The 14,290-nt window shown below is 38.1% G+C and overlaps 1 protein-coding gene across 1 annotated transcript in view; it reads left to right on the top strand.

The window, feature by feature from the left end:
- Nucleotides 1–14,058, top strand: part of LOC118734063 (apyrase-like) — a 37,540-nt gene extending 23,482 nt beyond the window's left edge. Inside the window, exons 2-5 of the mRNA XM_036463757.1 lie at nt 12,960–13,117; nt 13,187–13,283; nt 13,359–13,716; nt 13,786–14,058. Coding sequence (XP_036319650.1) covers nt 12,960–13,117; nt 13,187–13,283; nt 13,359–13,716; nt 13,786–13,885 — 713 coding nt within the window. The 3' untranslated portion in view covers nt 13,886–14,058. The remainder of the gene's footprint in view (nt 1–12,959; nt 13,118–13,186; nt 13,284–13,358; nt 13,717–13,785) is intronic.
- The last annotated feature ends 232 nt before the right edge of the window (nt 14,059–14,290 follow it).

Raw genomic sequence — 14,290 nt, forward strand, 5'->3', positions numbered from 1 at the left:
TTTTTTCAAATTATTGTTGCTTTTCCACAATAAGTTTTCACTTAAAACGGCCTCAAGCTCATAAAAATTGTTGAATATATTTTATTTTTCGCTAATTTTTTATAAAAATGTGGTTAATTCTACAACAAAAACCCCAAAAATCAGAGTTCCAAACCTTATGCAAAGTAAAGAAAATTCTGCAAATTTTCATCCAAATATTGCACTTTTATATTTATACTCTTTAGAAAAAAGTGGAGTACGCAATTTTTTAGCCCATTAAATTTTAGTACAAGAAAGTGCTTTTGTAGCTAGATTTAGCTCTTTATTTTTCTATTTAGCTCCGAAAATTGGGTTCTAGCTCCTAGCTCCTTTTTTAGCTCTATTCAAATTTATCTAGCACTTTTTTAGCTCCAGAAAGTTTTAGTTGTATTTGGTATATATAAGCCAAAACTTAAGCGTTGATAAAATGGAAATTTCGAGATGCAATGTATCCACCATAAACTCTTGGATCTAGGTTAAAGAATTCAAAAATTAATTAAAAGAAAATCCTTTTTCTGATAGCGCGGATTTTGTTTTACCTTACTAATTTTACTTTTAAGGAGAGCTGGAAGTAAAACTTCCCAGAAAAATTTTGCGAAAAAATTATTCAATTCAAATATCTGAAATTACAGACTTTAACAGTTTCTAAGGTATTTTTAGTTCACTGTTATAGCACTGCCATAGCAACGAATTCGAAATATATGCACCTTATTTTGGTTTTAACATATTTTTTTAGGACTTAAACTCATAAAATTCGTTGTTTTTATTAAAATTGCCAAAAATATAAAAGAAACCTTACGTCAATAAATGCTCAACCTTAACAAAAATATGTAGCTCTTCAGTTTAGCTACCAATAGTATTATTTAGCTCTTTTTTTCGCCCGTTTTAGCTCCAAACGAAATTTTTCTCTGGCAACACTGGACTTAACATTGATGTTTAGCAATTTGTTTGTTTGTTGAAGGTGTCGCTCATTTTCTCCATATAAAATAATGTTTGATAATTTTTTATATGGAAAAAATGTGCAAAACCTTCAACAAAAAAATTTCCCAAAAATCAATGGTAAGTCCTAGCTTCCTCATACTTGCTTTTTATTATATCAAAATTGAAGGGGCTAAAAAACTGCATACTCAACTTTTTCTAGAGAACGTAAATAAAAAGTGCAATATTTGAATGAAATTTCGCAGAATTTTCTTTAATTTTCCACAAAGTTTGGAACTCTAATTTTTGGGCTTTTTGTTGTGATTTAACCATACTTTTATAAAAAAATTTGCGAAAAATAAAATATTCAAAAGATAGTTGCCCGTATTGTAAAAATTCGCTGTGCCTAAACTCACTGTATGTACTTACGTGTATAGGAAGAGTTATTATCATTAGACAAAAACAAAATTTACGTGTATTTTATTGTTGCTTCTGGTCTCTAAACTGTTATAAAAATAAAGTTTTTTTTTAATATCATAGTAGGCTACGTGAGATCAAAAAAAAATTAAAATAATATTGAAATTAAAAGAAAAAATTGGAGCGACTTTCTTTCTTCGTAAATTTTCATGATTTCAGAAGCAACGGTTCATCCTTTCCAAGGCCCAAAACAGCATTTGTGCTCCAGAATTAAGCGAACGTTCCAAAAGCTATTTTTCTTTTATGAAAAAAAAGGTTCAACTGCGAATAAATTTTGACAATTTAGAATTATTTTCAAAACTTATAAAGAATGTGGCTGCGTTATAAGAAGTGCGTACTACAACTTCGTAGGACCTGGGCTCGATCCGTTGTCTGGGTAACATCTAAATTAGAAAACGTATTTCTAACAGCGGTGGCCCCTCGAAAGGCAATAGTAAAGCTGTATGTTCCTGCATTTGTGTAACAACAACAAGACACACACACAATTGGAGGATAAGATTGGCTTACACTTATAAAAATTGTAAGCGCCAAAATATTATTATTGTTAGGCAATTTGAAAAATAATTTTTGTCAGCTGCTCATAAGAAGCCATTTTAATACATGTTGAAAAATTTAATTTTGGTATGGAAGCTCCTGATTTTTCCATCTAAAATCAACTTTCTAAAATAAACACAAATATACATACAAACTTTAAAGCTGCAATCGATTAATGCGGATGACATTTAACAACTAATCTTCTACTAAAACCCCTACCTCTTTTCTCATAATTTCACCATGCCCCTTATTATTATTTATATGTAGATATGTACATTAGACTTTCCTAAGAATATATGGAAAAAAATGTGTTTGCAAATTTTGATATGGAGGGTCCGTATTGGTGCTTTTTATCCTAAATACCATATACATATATGAAGTTTTTTGGCTGTAGGATAACGATAAACCGTATCGACTTTTAGTTGAAGTTTTAGTTGATAGCTTGAATTAATCGTCCATGAAAACTTTGGAAATGCGAAAAATTCGATATATTTCCCATATTTCAATGCATTTATAGTAAATCTGCATCTTTAAATTTTTAATAGGACGGCAGGATTTCTCCCAAGGAAATCGAAAAAAGTAAAGAAAAGAAAATATCCTTTGCAATGCTTATCCTTCAATATGCTTATACAGGGTGTCCCAGAACTCAACGTCAAGCCGAAACGGGGTGACAGGATTGATTGTAGCCATCATGAGAAAAATCGGAAAAAAAATCTATCCCATGCAGTTTGAAAATTATGGGCATTTAAGAAAGACCTAGAAATTTGGTCAAACTGTAACCATTTTTCGGTTATTGTGGTTAATTTTTATTATTTTTGTTCATTTAAACTTTGGAACCTTAACCCTAAATAACATTTCTAGAACCTAAGTCAAAAATAATGACACAATTGCCCCAAGTTTTCTAGAATTAAGACTATTTGTTAAACTATGAATTTAAAATTTTTATAATTTGTCGACTTTGAAAGGCCCTCCTTTAAAAAGAATGTACTAAAGTGCCTTTGCAAGTGCCATTAAAAGTTCGCGCATTTAATCAGGATTGTAAAATGGTACAATACTTGTTAGTTTCATACTAAAAAAACAAACGAGTAAAAAAATAAAAACCTCAAGTAACCCGAATTTTGCTAACCCATTTTACTCAGTTCAAATGTTTTTTATTCGCACAAGCTCTTGGTAGGTTCTTAATTTTACGGCAAAATGATGAGAGAGATGGATAGTGGACATGTTTGCCATGAGCGAGCGAGACACGCAGTGAGACGGAGATGCGTCGTTTAAACGCGTGCGAATGAAACAGATACGGTCGCCATACCAAGCAAATGGCTACGCTACCAGTCTGACGCTGTAACGGCAACACTGCAGTTAGTACGTTTCGCTCATTCGCCTACAGCACACAGTGGCGGATTTAAATATTTGCCGCCCCTAGGCAATTCATAACTTGCCGCCCTTTTTTCACGAAAAAAAAAAATATATATATATATCAAATATGATTGTTATTGTCAGTGCTTTATTACAATATAGTTCGTTAATAATGAAATACATAACGGAATTAACAAATTCGACATCAGCATGGATAAGGTATTCAACAAAAACCCTCTTTCAAACACTTCTTTTTCACTGTTCTTTACGTCTTGATTTTTCAGCTGCGAATTCGCGGATAATATGTTCACAATCGATAGATAGAAACAAATCTGACTCTATAGTCAGCAACGCAAGAGCATTCAGTTTGTTTTCGCTCAATGAAGATCTGAGATAGTTTTTCACGCGTTTTAAAACTTTCTGCGCTACAATTGGAAATATCCAATTATCAGGACATTGAAGTAGCGCTATGCGAGTATACAAAATAAAATCGCTCATCCGGAAGATTTTTTGACCTCGCGCAAGACAAACAGAAGACCATACACAGATACACTGCCTAATTTCACATACGACGGAAGCTGACCTTCAGATTATTCACGTTATGATACACTTATGAAAAACTGGTGGGCTTGGAATCAAGAATTTTCTCGAAAATGCACGCTCGTTTTTCGGCAGTGTTGTCAAGTGTGGTAACCTTTTAGATGATTCTCGTTCTCGGGGCAGCGTGTCGGCTGTTTCTTTGCGTCACGCGCAGGCGCGCCGTCAGGTTTCTAAGCCGCGTGAATGAAAGTTAAATGGAAATTTCAACGACTGCTATACTAAGGAAAAATTCGCAGCGTAATTCTAATTTTGAATTGTATTGAATGAGATGAATCATTAATAATATTTTACAGACACAAACACAATTTCAAGTGCAGCTGAATCCAAATAAATTTTTTTCTTTTAATTTAGCTGTCTTAAATTTTGCCGCCCCTTAATTCTGCCGCCCTAAGCTTCAGCCTATGTTGCCTGTACGATAAATCCGCCACTGACAGCACACCTTTCCGTATTCGCTTGTGTTCATTTAGTACTGACAACTATGGCTTTTTGGACTTGTTGATTACATACCGGCAACTTTGGCTTCTCTCTTTTGGAATTGGACTTTTGTGTTGGCATCCTTGTTATCTACCATGCCTACGCGCTACACTTCACAAGAATATGCGAACATGCACCTCATTTATGGAGAATGCAGATGCAACGCAAGTGCCGCCGCTAGACTTTATCGGGAAAGATATCCAAATTTAGAGCGCTACCCGGATCACCGCGTGTTTGTTAATGTGCACCGTTCACTCACAGAGGGCGGCCATTTCCCGAATCAAATACGGGCTGGAGGTAGAGCTCGCTTTCCTTACGAGGAAGAAGTGTTGCAAGAGGTCGCAGATGACCCAAGTATTTCCGTTCGTGGAATTGAAGAAAGAACGGGAATACCCAAAAGCACAGCACATCGTATTTTACAAAGAGCCGAAATGCATCCGTTTCACGTACAACAAGTTCAAAGTCTTCTTCCTCGAGATTATCCTGAAAGGATTTCATTTTGTAGAACAATGCTACAGATGCATAATGAAAATCCCCAATTCATCCAAAAAATTCTCTGGTCAGATGAATCTACATTTAAAAAAGATGGTTACATAAACTTACACAATTTTCACGAGTGGCATGTGGCGAATCCACATTTAATGCGAGAAGACAGATCCCAGTATCGCTTTAAAGTAAACCTGTGGACCGGAATTTTAAACGGTAAAATTATTGGGCCTTTAGACCTGCCTGAGAACTTGAATGGCACGAATTACCTACATTTTTTACGAGAAAATTTACCAACTTTGTTAGAGGACATACCACTAACAGATCGTCGCCACATGTGGTATCAACAAGATGGCTGCCCAGCGCATTACGCAGTGCAAGCAAGAGATTTCCTTGACCAGGAATATCCGGGAAGGTGGATTGGACGTTCAGGCACTATCTCGTGGCCAGCCCGTTCCCCAGATTTAAATCCCGTTTTTTTTTTTTATTGGGGCGTTCTCAAAGAAAGTTTATTCAAAGCCTATTGAGAGCGTAGCCGAGCCGCGTGAACGAATTTCTCATGCAGCTGAGGACATCCACTCTCGAGGATATGCCAGGCTAATAAGTAGATCTTTTTTAAGAAGATGTAGGGCGTGTATTGAGGCTGATGGTAAACAATTTGAACATTTATTGTAATAAAAAATGTTATTTCCCTATCTGACTTTTATTCCAATAAACCTTAACTAAACTATGTCAAGATTTTTCATTATTTTATTAATTTTACTTACTTTTGTTGACTTTGGTAAAAGTGGCGTCACTATCTGTCTCGCTCGCTTATGGCAAACATGTCCACTATCCATCTCTCTCATCATTTTGCCGTAAAATTAAGAACCTACCAAGAGCTTGTGCGAATAAAAAACATTTGAACTGAGTAAAATGGGTTAGCAAAAATCGGGTTACTTGAGGTTGTTATTATACCCGAGCACACTTGTGCACAAGGGTATATTAATTTTGTTCACATAACGGTTGTCTGTAACAGCCAAAACGAATCGAGATAGATATAGATAAATGTATACATAAATGATCAGAATGAAAAGAGAAATCGATTAAGCCATGTCTGTCTGTCCGTCCGTCTGTCCGTCCGTCCGTGTACACGATAACTCGAGCAAAAATTGAGATATCTCAACGAAATTTGGTATGTAGGTTTCTGTTAATCCAAGGTAGGTTGGTATTGAAAATGGGCGAAATCGGACAGTAACCACGCCCACTTCCCATATAACGGTAATTTCCAGAAATACGAAAACTGTGATATTTTAGTAACTACTGAAGACAATTCACTCAAAAATGATATTTGTGATAATTTTCAGACGAAAAATAAGAATATTATCAATTTTTGGAAAATGGGCGTAGCCACGCCCACTTATGGTTACATGTGTACATGTTACATGTCTTGGTAACCGCTGCACCAATTTCTTCCAAACTTGGTACAGTTGTTGGCCTTGACACAGCATACTAAATGGCCGGAAATTTTAAAAATCGGACAATAACCACGCCCACTTCCCATATAACGGTAATTTTCGGAAATACGAAAACTGCGATATTTTAGTAACTACTGAAGATTATTCACTCAAAATTGATATTTACAACAATTTTTAGACGAAAAATAAGAATATTATAAATTTTTGGAAATGGGCGTAGGCACGCCCACTTATGGTTACATGTGTATATCTTGGTAACCGCTGCACAAATTTCTTCCAAACTTGGCACAGTTGTTGGCCTTGGTACAGCATACTAAATGGCCGAAAATCTAAAAAAATCGGACAACAACCACGCCCACATCCCATATAACGGTAATTTAGAGAAATACAAAATCTTCGATAAATCAGTAAATATTAAAGCGAATTTATTCAAAATTGATGCTTGCAACAATTCTTTACCAAGAAATACGTTTTGGTAAAATTTTAGAAAATGGGCGTGGCACCGCCCACTTATGATCACATATATGTATATCGGTAACCGTTCTACCAATTTGTAACAAACTCGGTATTTTTATTGAGCTTTTTACATAAAAGCAAAACGTTGAAAATTATTGAAATCGGACTAAAATTACGGCCGCTTTTCATATAACGGTAAATTTCAGAAATGCTTGAAACTGCAATATTTCGAAATTTAAGGACGCTAATTTACTCAAAATTGATACACCCCGGCTTACCATCTAGCGGTAGCTTTCGGAAAGGTGAAAAAACATATATTTAATACTTGCGCCGGGTATTTAATGTTCGGCTCCACCCGAACTTAGACTTTCTTATTTGTTTTTTTACTCGTTTTTTTTAGTATGAAACTAACAAGTATTGTACCATTTTACAATCCTGATTAAATGCGCGAACTTTTAATGGCACTTGCAAGGCTCTTTAGTACATTCTTTTTAAAGGAGGGGCTTTCAAAGTCGACAAATTATAAACATTTTAAATTCATAGTTTAACAAATAGTCTTAATTCTAGAAAACTTGGGGCAATTGTGTCATTATTTTTAACTTCTTCTTCTTCTTCTTATTTGGCGCTGTAACCGCCTAAGCGATTTTGGCCGAGTCCAAAACAGCACGCCAGTCATTTCTCTTCTGTGCTAACTGACGCCAATTGAAAATGCCAAGTGAAGCCAAGTCCTTCTCCACCTGGTCTTTCCAACGCAGAGGAGGCCTTCCTCTTCCTCTGTTCCCAGCATCGCGGCCCGCGTTGAATATTTTCAGAGCAGGAGCGTTTCTGTCCATCCGAACGACATGGCCAAGCCAGCGGAGCCGCTGAATTTTAATTCGCTGCACTATGTCTATATCGTTGTAAAGCTCATACAGCTCATCGTTAAATCGTCTGCGATATTCGCCATCACCAACGCGTAAAGGTCCGTAAATCTTTCGCAGAATCTTTCTCTCGAAAACTCCAAGAGCCGCCTCATCAGATGCTTTCATTGTCCATGCCTCCGCGCCATACACCAGCACAGGCATGATGAGTGACTTATAGAGTGTGATCTTTGTACGACGAGAGACGACTTTACTTCTCAATTGCCTACTCAGCCCAAGTAGCACTTGTTGGCAAGAGTGATTCTCCGTTGGATTTCAAGGCTGACATTATTATTGGTGTTAATGCTGGTTCCCAAATAAACGAAGTCGTCCACTTTTTCAAACTTGTAACTGTCAACAGTGACGTGGGTGCCAAGACGCGTATGCTCTGACTGTTTGTGTGCTGACAGGAGATACTTCGTTTTGTCCTCGTTCACCACCAGACCCATTCGCTTTGCTTCTCTATCCAATCCCGAGAAGGCAGAACAGACGTAGCCCTTGTTTTTACCGATAATATCGATGTCGTCGGCATACGCCAGCAATTGTACGCTCTTATAAAGTATTGTGCCTGAACGGTTCAGTTCTGCGGCTCTTATTATCTTCTCCAACATAAGATTAAAGAAATCACACGAAAGGGGGTCCCCTTGTCTGAAACCTCGTTTGGTATCAAACGGCTCGGAGAGGTCCTTCCCTATTCTGACGGAGCTGGTGGTATTGCTCAACGTCATTTTACACAGCCGTATTAGTTTCGCGGGGATACCAAATTCAGACATCGCGGCATAAAGGCAACTTCTCTTCGTGCTGTCGAAAGCGGCTTTGAAATCGACAAATAGATGGTGTGTGTCGATCCTATTCTCGCGGGTCTTTTCCAAGATTTGGCGTATTGTGAATACCTGATCTATGGTGGATTTTCCAGGCCTAAAGCCACACTGATAAGGTCCAATCAGCTCGTTGACGGTGGGCTTCAGTCTTTCGCACAATACGCTCGATAAGACCTTGTAACCTATGCTTAGAAGGCTAATTCCGCGGTAGTTGGCGCGTATGGCGGGGTCGCCTTTCTTGTGGATTGGGCAGAGCACACTTAAATTCCAGTCGTCGGGCATGCGTTCATCTGACCATATTCTGCATACGAGCTGATGCATGCACCTAATCAGCTCCTCGCCGCCGTACTTGAATAGCTCGGCTGGCAGGCCGTCAGCTCCAGCAGCTTTGTTGTTTTTCAGCCGCGTAATCGCTATTCGTACCTCGTCATAGTCAGGCGGTGGGACAGCTACTCCATCATCATCGACTGGGGACTTGGGTTCGTCTTCCTCACTACTTTCAGCGCTGCTACCATTCAGTAGGTTATAAAAGTGTTCCCTCCACAATTTAAGTATATTCTGGACATCGGTCACTAGGTCGCCATTGTTGTTCTTACAGGAGTTCGCCCCGGTCTTGAAACCTTCCGTAAGTCGCCTAACCCTCTGGTAGAATTTTCGGGCGTTCTTCCTGTCGGCCAGCATCTCAAGCTCTTCGCACTCACGTATTTCGGCCTCTCTCTTCTTATTGCGGCAAATACGTCTCGCTTCCTTCTTCAGTTCCCTATAACGGTCCCACATGGCTCGCGTTGCGCCCGATCGCATCGTGGCCCTGTAGGCGGCATCTTTTTTCTCTGCGGCTTCTTGACATTCCTCATCGTACCAGTTGTTCTTTCGGGCTCGCTGAAATCCAACTACTTCTTCGGCGGCGGTACTTAATGATCGGGAAATGTGGTTCCACTGCTCGCGTACGTCGGATTGTTGAAGAGTGCTCTCAGAGAGCAGGTGTGTGAGTCGAGTGGCGAATAAATTGGCCGTCTGTTGTGATTGCAGCTTTTCGACGTTAAGCTTTCCTTGCATTGTTGGGCGCACATTTTTTGCTGCACAGAGGCGGGTGCGTATCTTGGGTACAACAAGATAGTGGCCCGAGTCGATGTTTGGCCCTCGGAGTGTACGTACGTCCAAAACGCTTGAAGCATGCCTTCCGTCTATCACAACATGATCGATTTGGTTTCTCGTTTTTCGATCTGGAGACAGCCATGTAGCTTGGTGGATGTTCTTATGCTGGAACCTAGTACTACATATTACCATATTTCGGGCCCCGGCGAAGTCGATCAGCCTCAGTCCGTTATCGGACGTTTCGTCGTGGAGGCTGAATTTTCCGACAGTGGCGCCAAAGATCCCTTCCTTGCCCACCTTGGCATTAAAATCGCCAAGCACGATTTTGACATCGTGTCGGGGGCTGCGCTCATATGTACGTTCCAAGCGCTCATAGAAGAGATCCTTGGACGCCTCATCCTTCTCTTCCGTCGGGGCATGGGCGCAGATGAGCGAGATGTTGAAGAATCTAGCTTTGATGCGGATTGTGGCTAGACGTTCGTCCACCGGGGTGAACGCCAGTACTCGGCGACGGAGTCTCTCTCCTACCACGAATCCAACACCGAATTTGCGCTCCTTTACGTGGCAACTGTAGTAGACGTCGCAAGGCTTCACGCTACTTTACTTTGCCCCGTCCATCGCATTTCTTGGATGGCGGTGATGTCAGCCTTTGTCTTCTCGAGGACATCAACCAGCCGGGCAGAGGCACCTTCCCCATTAAGGGTCCGGATATTCCAGAAGCATACCCTTAAATCATAGTCCTTTATACGTTTGCCGTGGTCGTCATCAGAAAAAGGGGGTCTCATCCGAGGCTGTTTGCTTCTTTTCATTGGGCGGGGTTTTAACGTGGCGGGACCCAAACCCAGCGCACGCGAAGTTTTACGCCTTCTCACTTTAGCTCGCTCCCAAACGGGTGTTTGGTTGCTACCCAGAGGATACGTGGATATAAATATCCGGACGTTGTGAGCTGCGATTTGAACCGTACGCACAAGAATCGCTTCTGGCCACTCCCAGGTGAATGGCAGTCAAAAGTTTTCCACTTCTGCGCACGGAACCATCCTCCCATTATTTTTAACTTAGGTTCTAGAAATGTTATTTAGGGTTAAGGTTCCAAAGTTTAAATGAACAAAAATAATAAAAATTAACCACAATAACCGAAAAATGGTTACAGTTTGACCAAATTTCTAGGTCTTTCTTAAATGCTCATAATTTTCAAACTGCATGGGATAGATTTTTTTTCTGATTTTTCTCATGATGGTTACAATCAATCCTGTCACCCCGTTTCGGCTTGACGTTGAGTTCTGGGACACCCTGTATATAATTATAGGATTTAAATAAAACCAAGATTCTTCAAAAATAATTAAAAGTTAAAAATCTTGAAGGATAATATTTTTAAAGGACATTTTTAACATGTTCCAAAAGGTCATAGTTAATCTTGCCTTGAATTTTTCTTTTAATTGATACCCATATATCCATATTTTGTGCAAAATTTTGGAAATATATTATAATTTATAGTCCTTTGGGAAAAGTCCTGACTACCTGACTAAAACACAGATTTACTAAATATTATGCCCTAATTTGTCAATGTTATTGTGGCTTATTAACATTTTATTCTTAATATTTTTATTGAGCTTTGTACCACGACTGTTTATTAGGAAAAATTGAAAAAGCAACAAAGTCTAAGCGGTAGAAGTTATAGCACTATTTCGGAGATCACCACATCTCCTCATCAGACTTCTTTTTTCTAGACTTCAGCAGGGAACGAACCTGCGAATTCGATGTTCAAAGTCAGAAGCGTTAACCACTGAGCTATGTACATCCCGTAAACTCTTGTTGCTAATTCATTTTTCCTTATTCAACCAACTACTATCAAGTGCAGCTGATTTGCCGCTATTTAAACTCGACAGCGTGGTTGTTGTTGTAAATTCTATACATCCATTTGCTTATTTGCTTTTTTGTATAGTTTCAGGCAGGCTCTTCCTAAACTATGTATTTGTCAATGTTATTGTGGCTTATTAACATTTTATTTTTAATATTTTTATTGAGCTTTGTACCACGATTGTTTATTAGGAAAAATTGAAAAAGCAACAAAGTCTAAGCGGTAGAAGTTATAGCACTATTTCGGAGATCACCACATCTCCTCATCAGACTTCTTTTTTCTAGACTTCAGCAGGGAATACTGAGTATAGTAATACCGCATTATATTGAAGTAAAATGAGTAAATTTATTTTGGAAAAGCAACAATAATTTGAAAAAATGGTAGAAGTGATAGCTATTTCGGAAATCACCACATTTCCTCATCAGACTTCTTTCAGTAGGCTTCGAACCGACGATCCCACTGACTCAGCCAGTTGCCTATACACCGTGCTCAGTACGCCTTGTAAATTATCGTTTGCTTTTTTCCACTATTTTCATTTTTGTTATGCCAATTCACTTGATCATGTGGTTGTTGGTATTGTTGGTTTTTTGCTAATAATTCTATTTTTAGAATGTTTAACTTTTAGGTGTGCTCGTCCTTAAGTTATTTGTTTTTGTTATTTTTTGGCCTTATACAATTATATTCAACAGTTTTTATTGATCTCGAGGCCGCTTTATAATGAAAATTTATTGTGGAAAAGCAACAATAATTTGAAAAAGTTGTAGAAGTGATAGCTATTTCGGAAATCACCACATTTCCTCATCAGACTTCTTTCAGTAGTCTTCGAACCGACGATCCCACTGACTCAGCCAGTTGTCTATGCACCGTGCTAAGTACGCCTTATGACCTCTGAATCTATAGCGGAATAAGTGTAATTTTTTGTTTATAAAGTCAATTTGCAATTATGCAATTATCTGTGAGAGCAATTAGCAATCTTTTAAGTTAAATTTCAGCTTTTAAAATAGAGTTCTCAAATAGGCGGCGTTGACTTACCTTTTTTTGTTTGTTTTCATATGTTAATGCTTTAATAAATGCAATTTCTATTTGAATGTATTGTCAGGAATGTATTCCAAGTACCATTAAGTATTTTAAAAACAAAAAAATTTTGACTTTCGTCCAACTAGATCTGCTATCCGAACCACTGTGCGGCCTCGAGCTCAATAAAAATTGTTGAATATAATTGTTATAATTCCAAAAAATAACAAAAACAAGTAAAATGAGTAAGTTAACAAAACACGCGAACTGCACAAAGATTATTTTGATAACCTTTACTGCAAGCCGGCATGGGTTGCCGTGGTCCGAATTGCATAAAAATTTACTTGGATAGTTTTTAAGACAAAACCAATAAAATGAGGGGGTATGCGTTATAAAAAAAAAACTTTGGTTTTTGGGACCACCTTATGTACATATGTACTTATGTTATAAACGAATTATTATATTCTCATTCTCTGATTCGTCGATGTATACCCTTCAGACTCAGAAACTGTCGCAGCTCTCCAGCCAATTAAAGAAGAGATCGATAAAGTGGGCTCTGTTGTTCAGGGCGAGACGAAAGTTGAATTGAGAAAGTCAACATGCAGCAACGGTGAGTGCAACTTGGGAAATTTCTTTTGTGATGCCATGATACACGCTGTAAGTAAATATTACAATTTCGAATACCTAAATATAAAAAATACGTTATTTGTCTTTAATCACATATAGTTTGCTGGTTTAACCCCGTTCTCAGAGCAGCCCTGGACAAATGTTTCCATTGCCATTGTGAATACAGGGGCTTTGCGTGTTCCACTTTACAGAGGCAGTGAGTAGCAAACATTTCAAATAAAAGAATACGATTTGTATACTGCTCCAATTTTAATTGCAACTTGTTTTGTAGACCTCACTTATGCTCATATAGTGACAATGTCGCCGTTTGAGAACAAACTCGCCGCATTTAATCTTCCTGGTCATAAACTATTAGAAGCTTTGGAATACAGTGTTAGCCCGATTGACTTGGAAAATGGAGTCACTAGCTCCTATATATTTGTTCAAGTTGCAGGGCTAAAAATAACCTATAACTTTGCCAACACAGCAGGTGAACGAGTAGTCGATATAAAAGTACGCTGTGCCGAATGTGAAATTCCTGTCTACGAGGATTTCGATCCAACGAAAATTTATCGTATCGTAGCGCCGGATTTCCTGGCAGAGGGAGGAGACGGGTTTACAATGCTAAGAGATCATGGTTCCGACTGGCAGTGAGTATAATACAAAATCTACTTTAATACGGGCAATCCACTCCCAATTTTTCATTATCGAATTTGTAGAAAGGAGATGTCTGACTTGGATGCATTGATGTCATATACAAATGAAATAACCCCTATTTATACCGGAAACGAAAAACGTATAACGGTGTTACGATCGTAGAAAAAAAAATAAAAAATTCTGATCATGAGCAGACATATTAAGAAGAAAACCGTCGCATTAAAGAAAATACCTGAGTTATGAATTTATTCATCACATAAAAAAGCCTAGTGTACGCGGATTTATGCATGTTTATTAACTATTATGTATAATAATCAAACTCTGCTAATCTTTAATAATCTTTTTCTTCATGTCTAAAGCACCTTCTTGCATTTTTTGTTTACAAAACCATCAAAAAACGAAAAGTAGCAATGTAAGATATATTTAAGAGACTATTTAGCTATTTTGAGACATTGGTTCATAAAAGTCTGATGAAATTAGCTATTACCAGCCCTGGATTTACACTATGTGCTCTCGGAGACCTGGCAGAGGGCGGCATAGGTACAAATATAATTTTAAAATTATAAA

The sequence above is a fragment of the Rhagoletis pomonella genome, unplaced genomic scaffold, assembly GCF_013731165.1.
Source record: "Rhagoletis pomonella isolate Grant_MI unplaced genomic scaffold, Rhpom_1.0 Rhpom_scaffold_00002, whole genome shotgun sequence".
In the NCBI taxonomy this organism is placed as follows: domain Eukaryota; kingdom Metazoa; phylum Arthropoda; class Insecta; order Diptera; family Tephritidae; genus Rhagoletis; species Rhagoletis pomonella.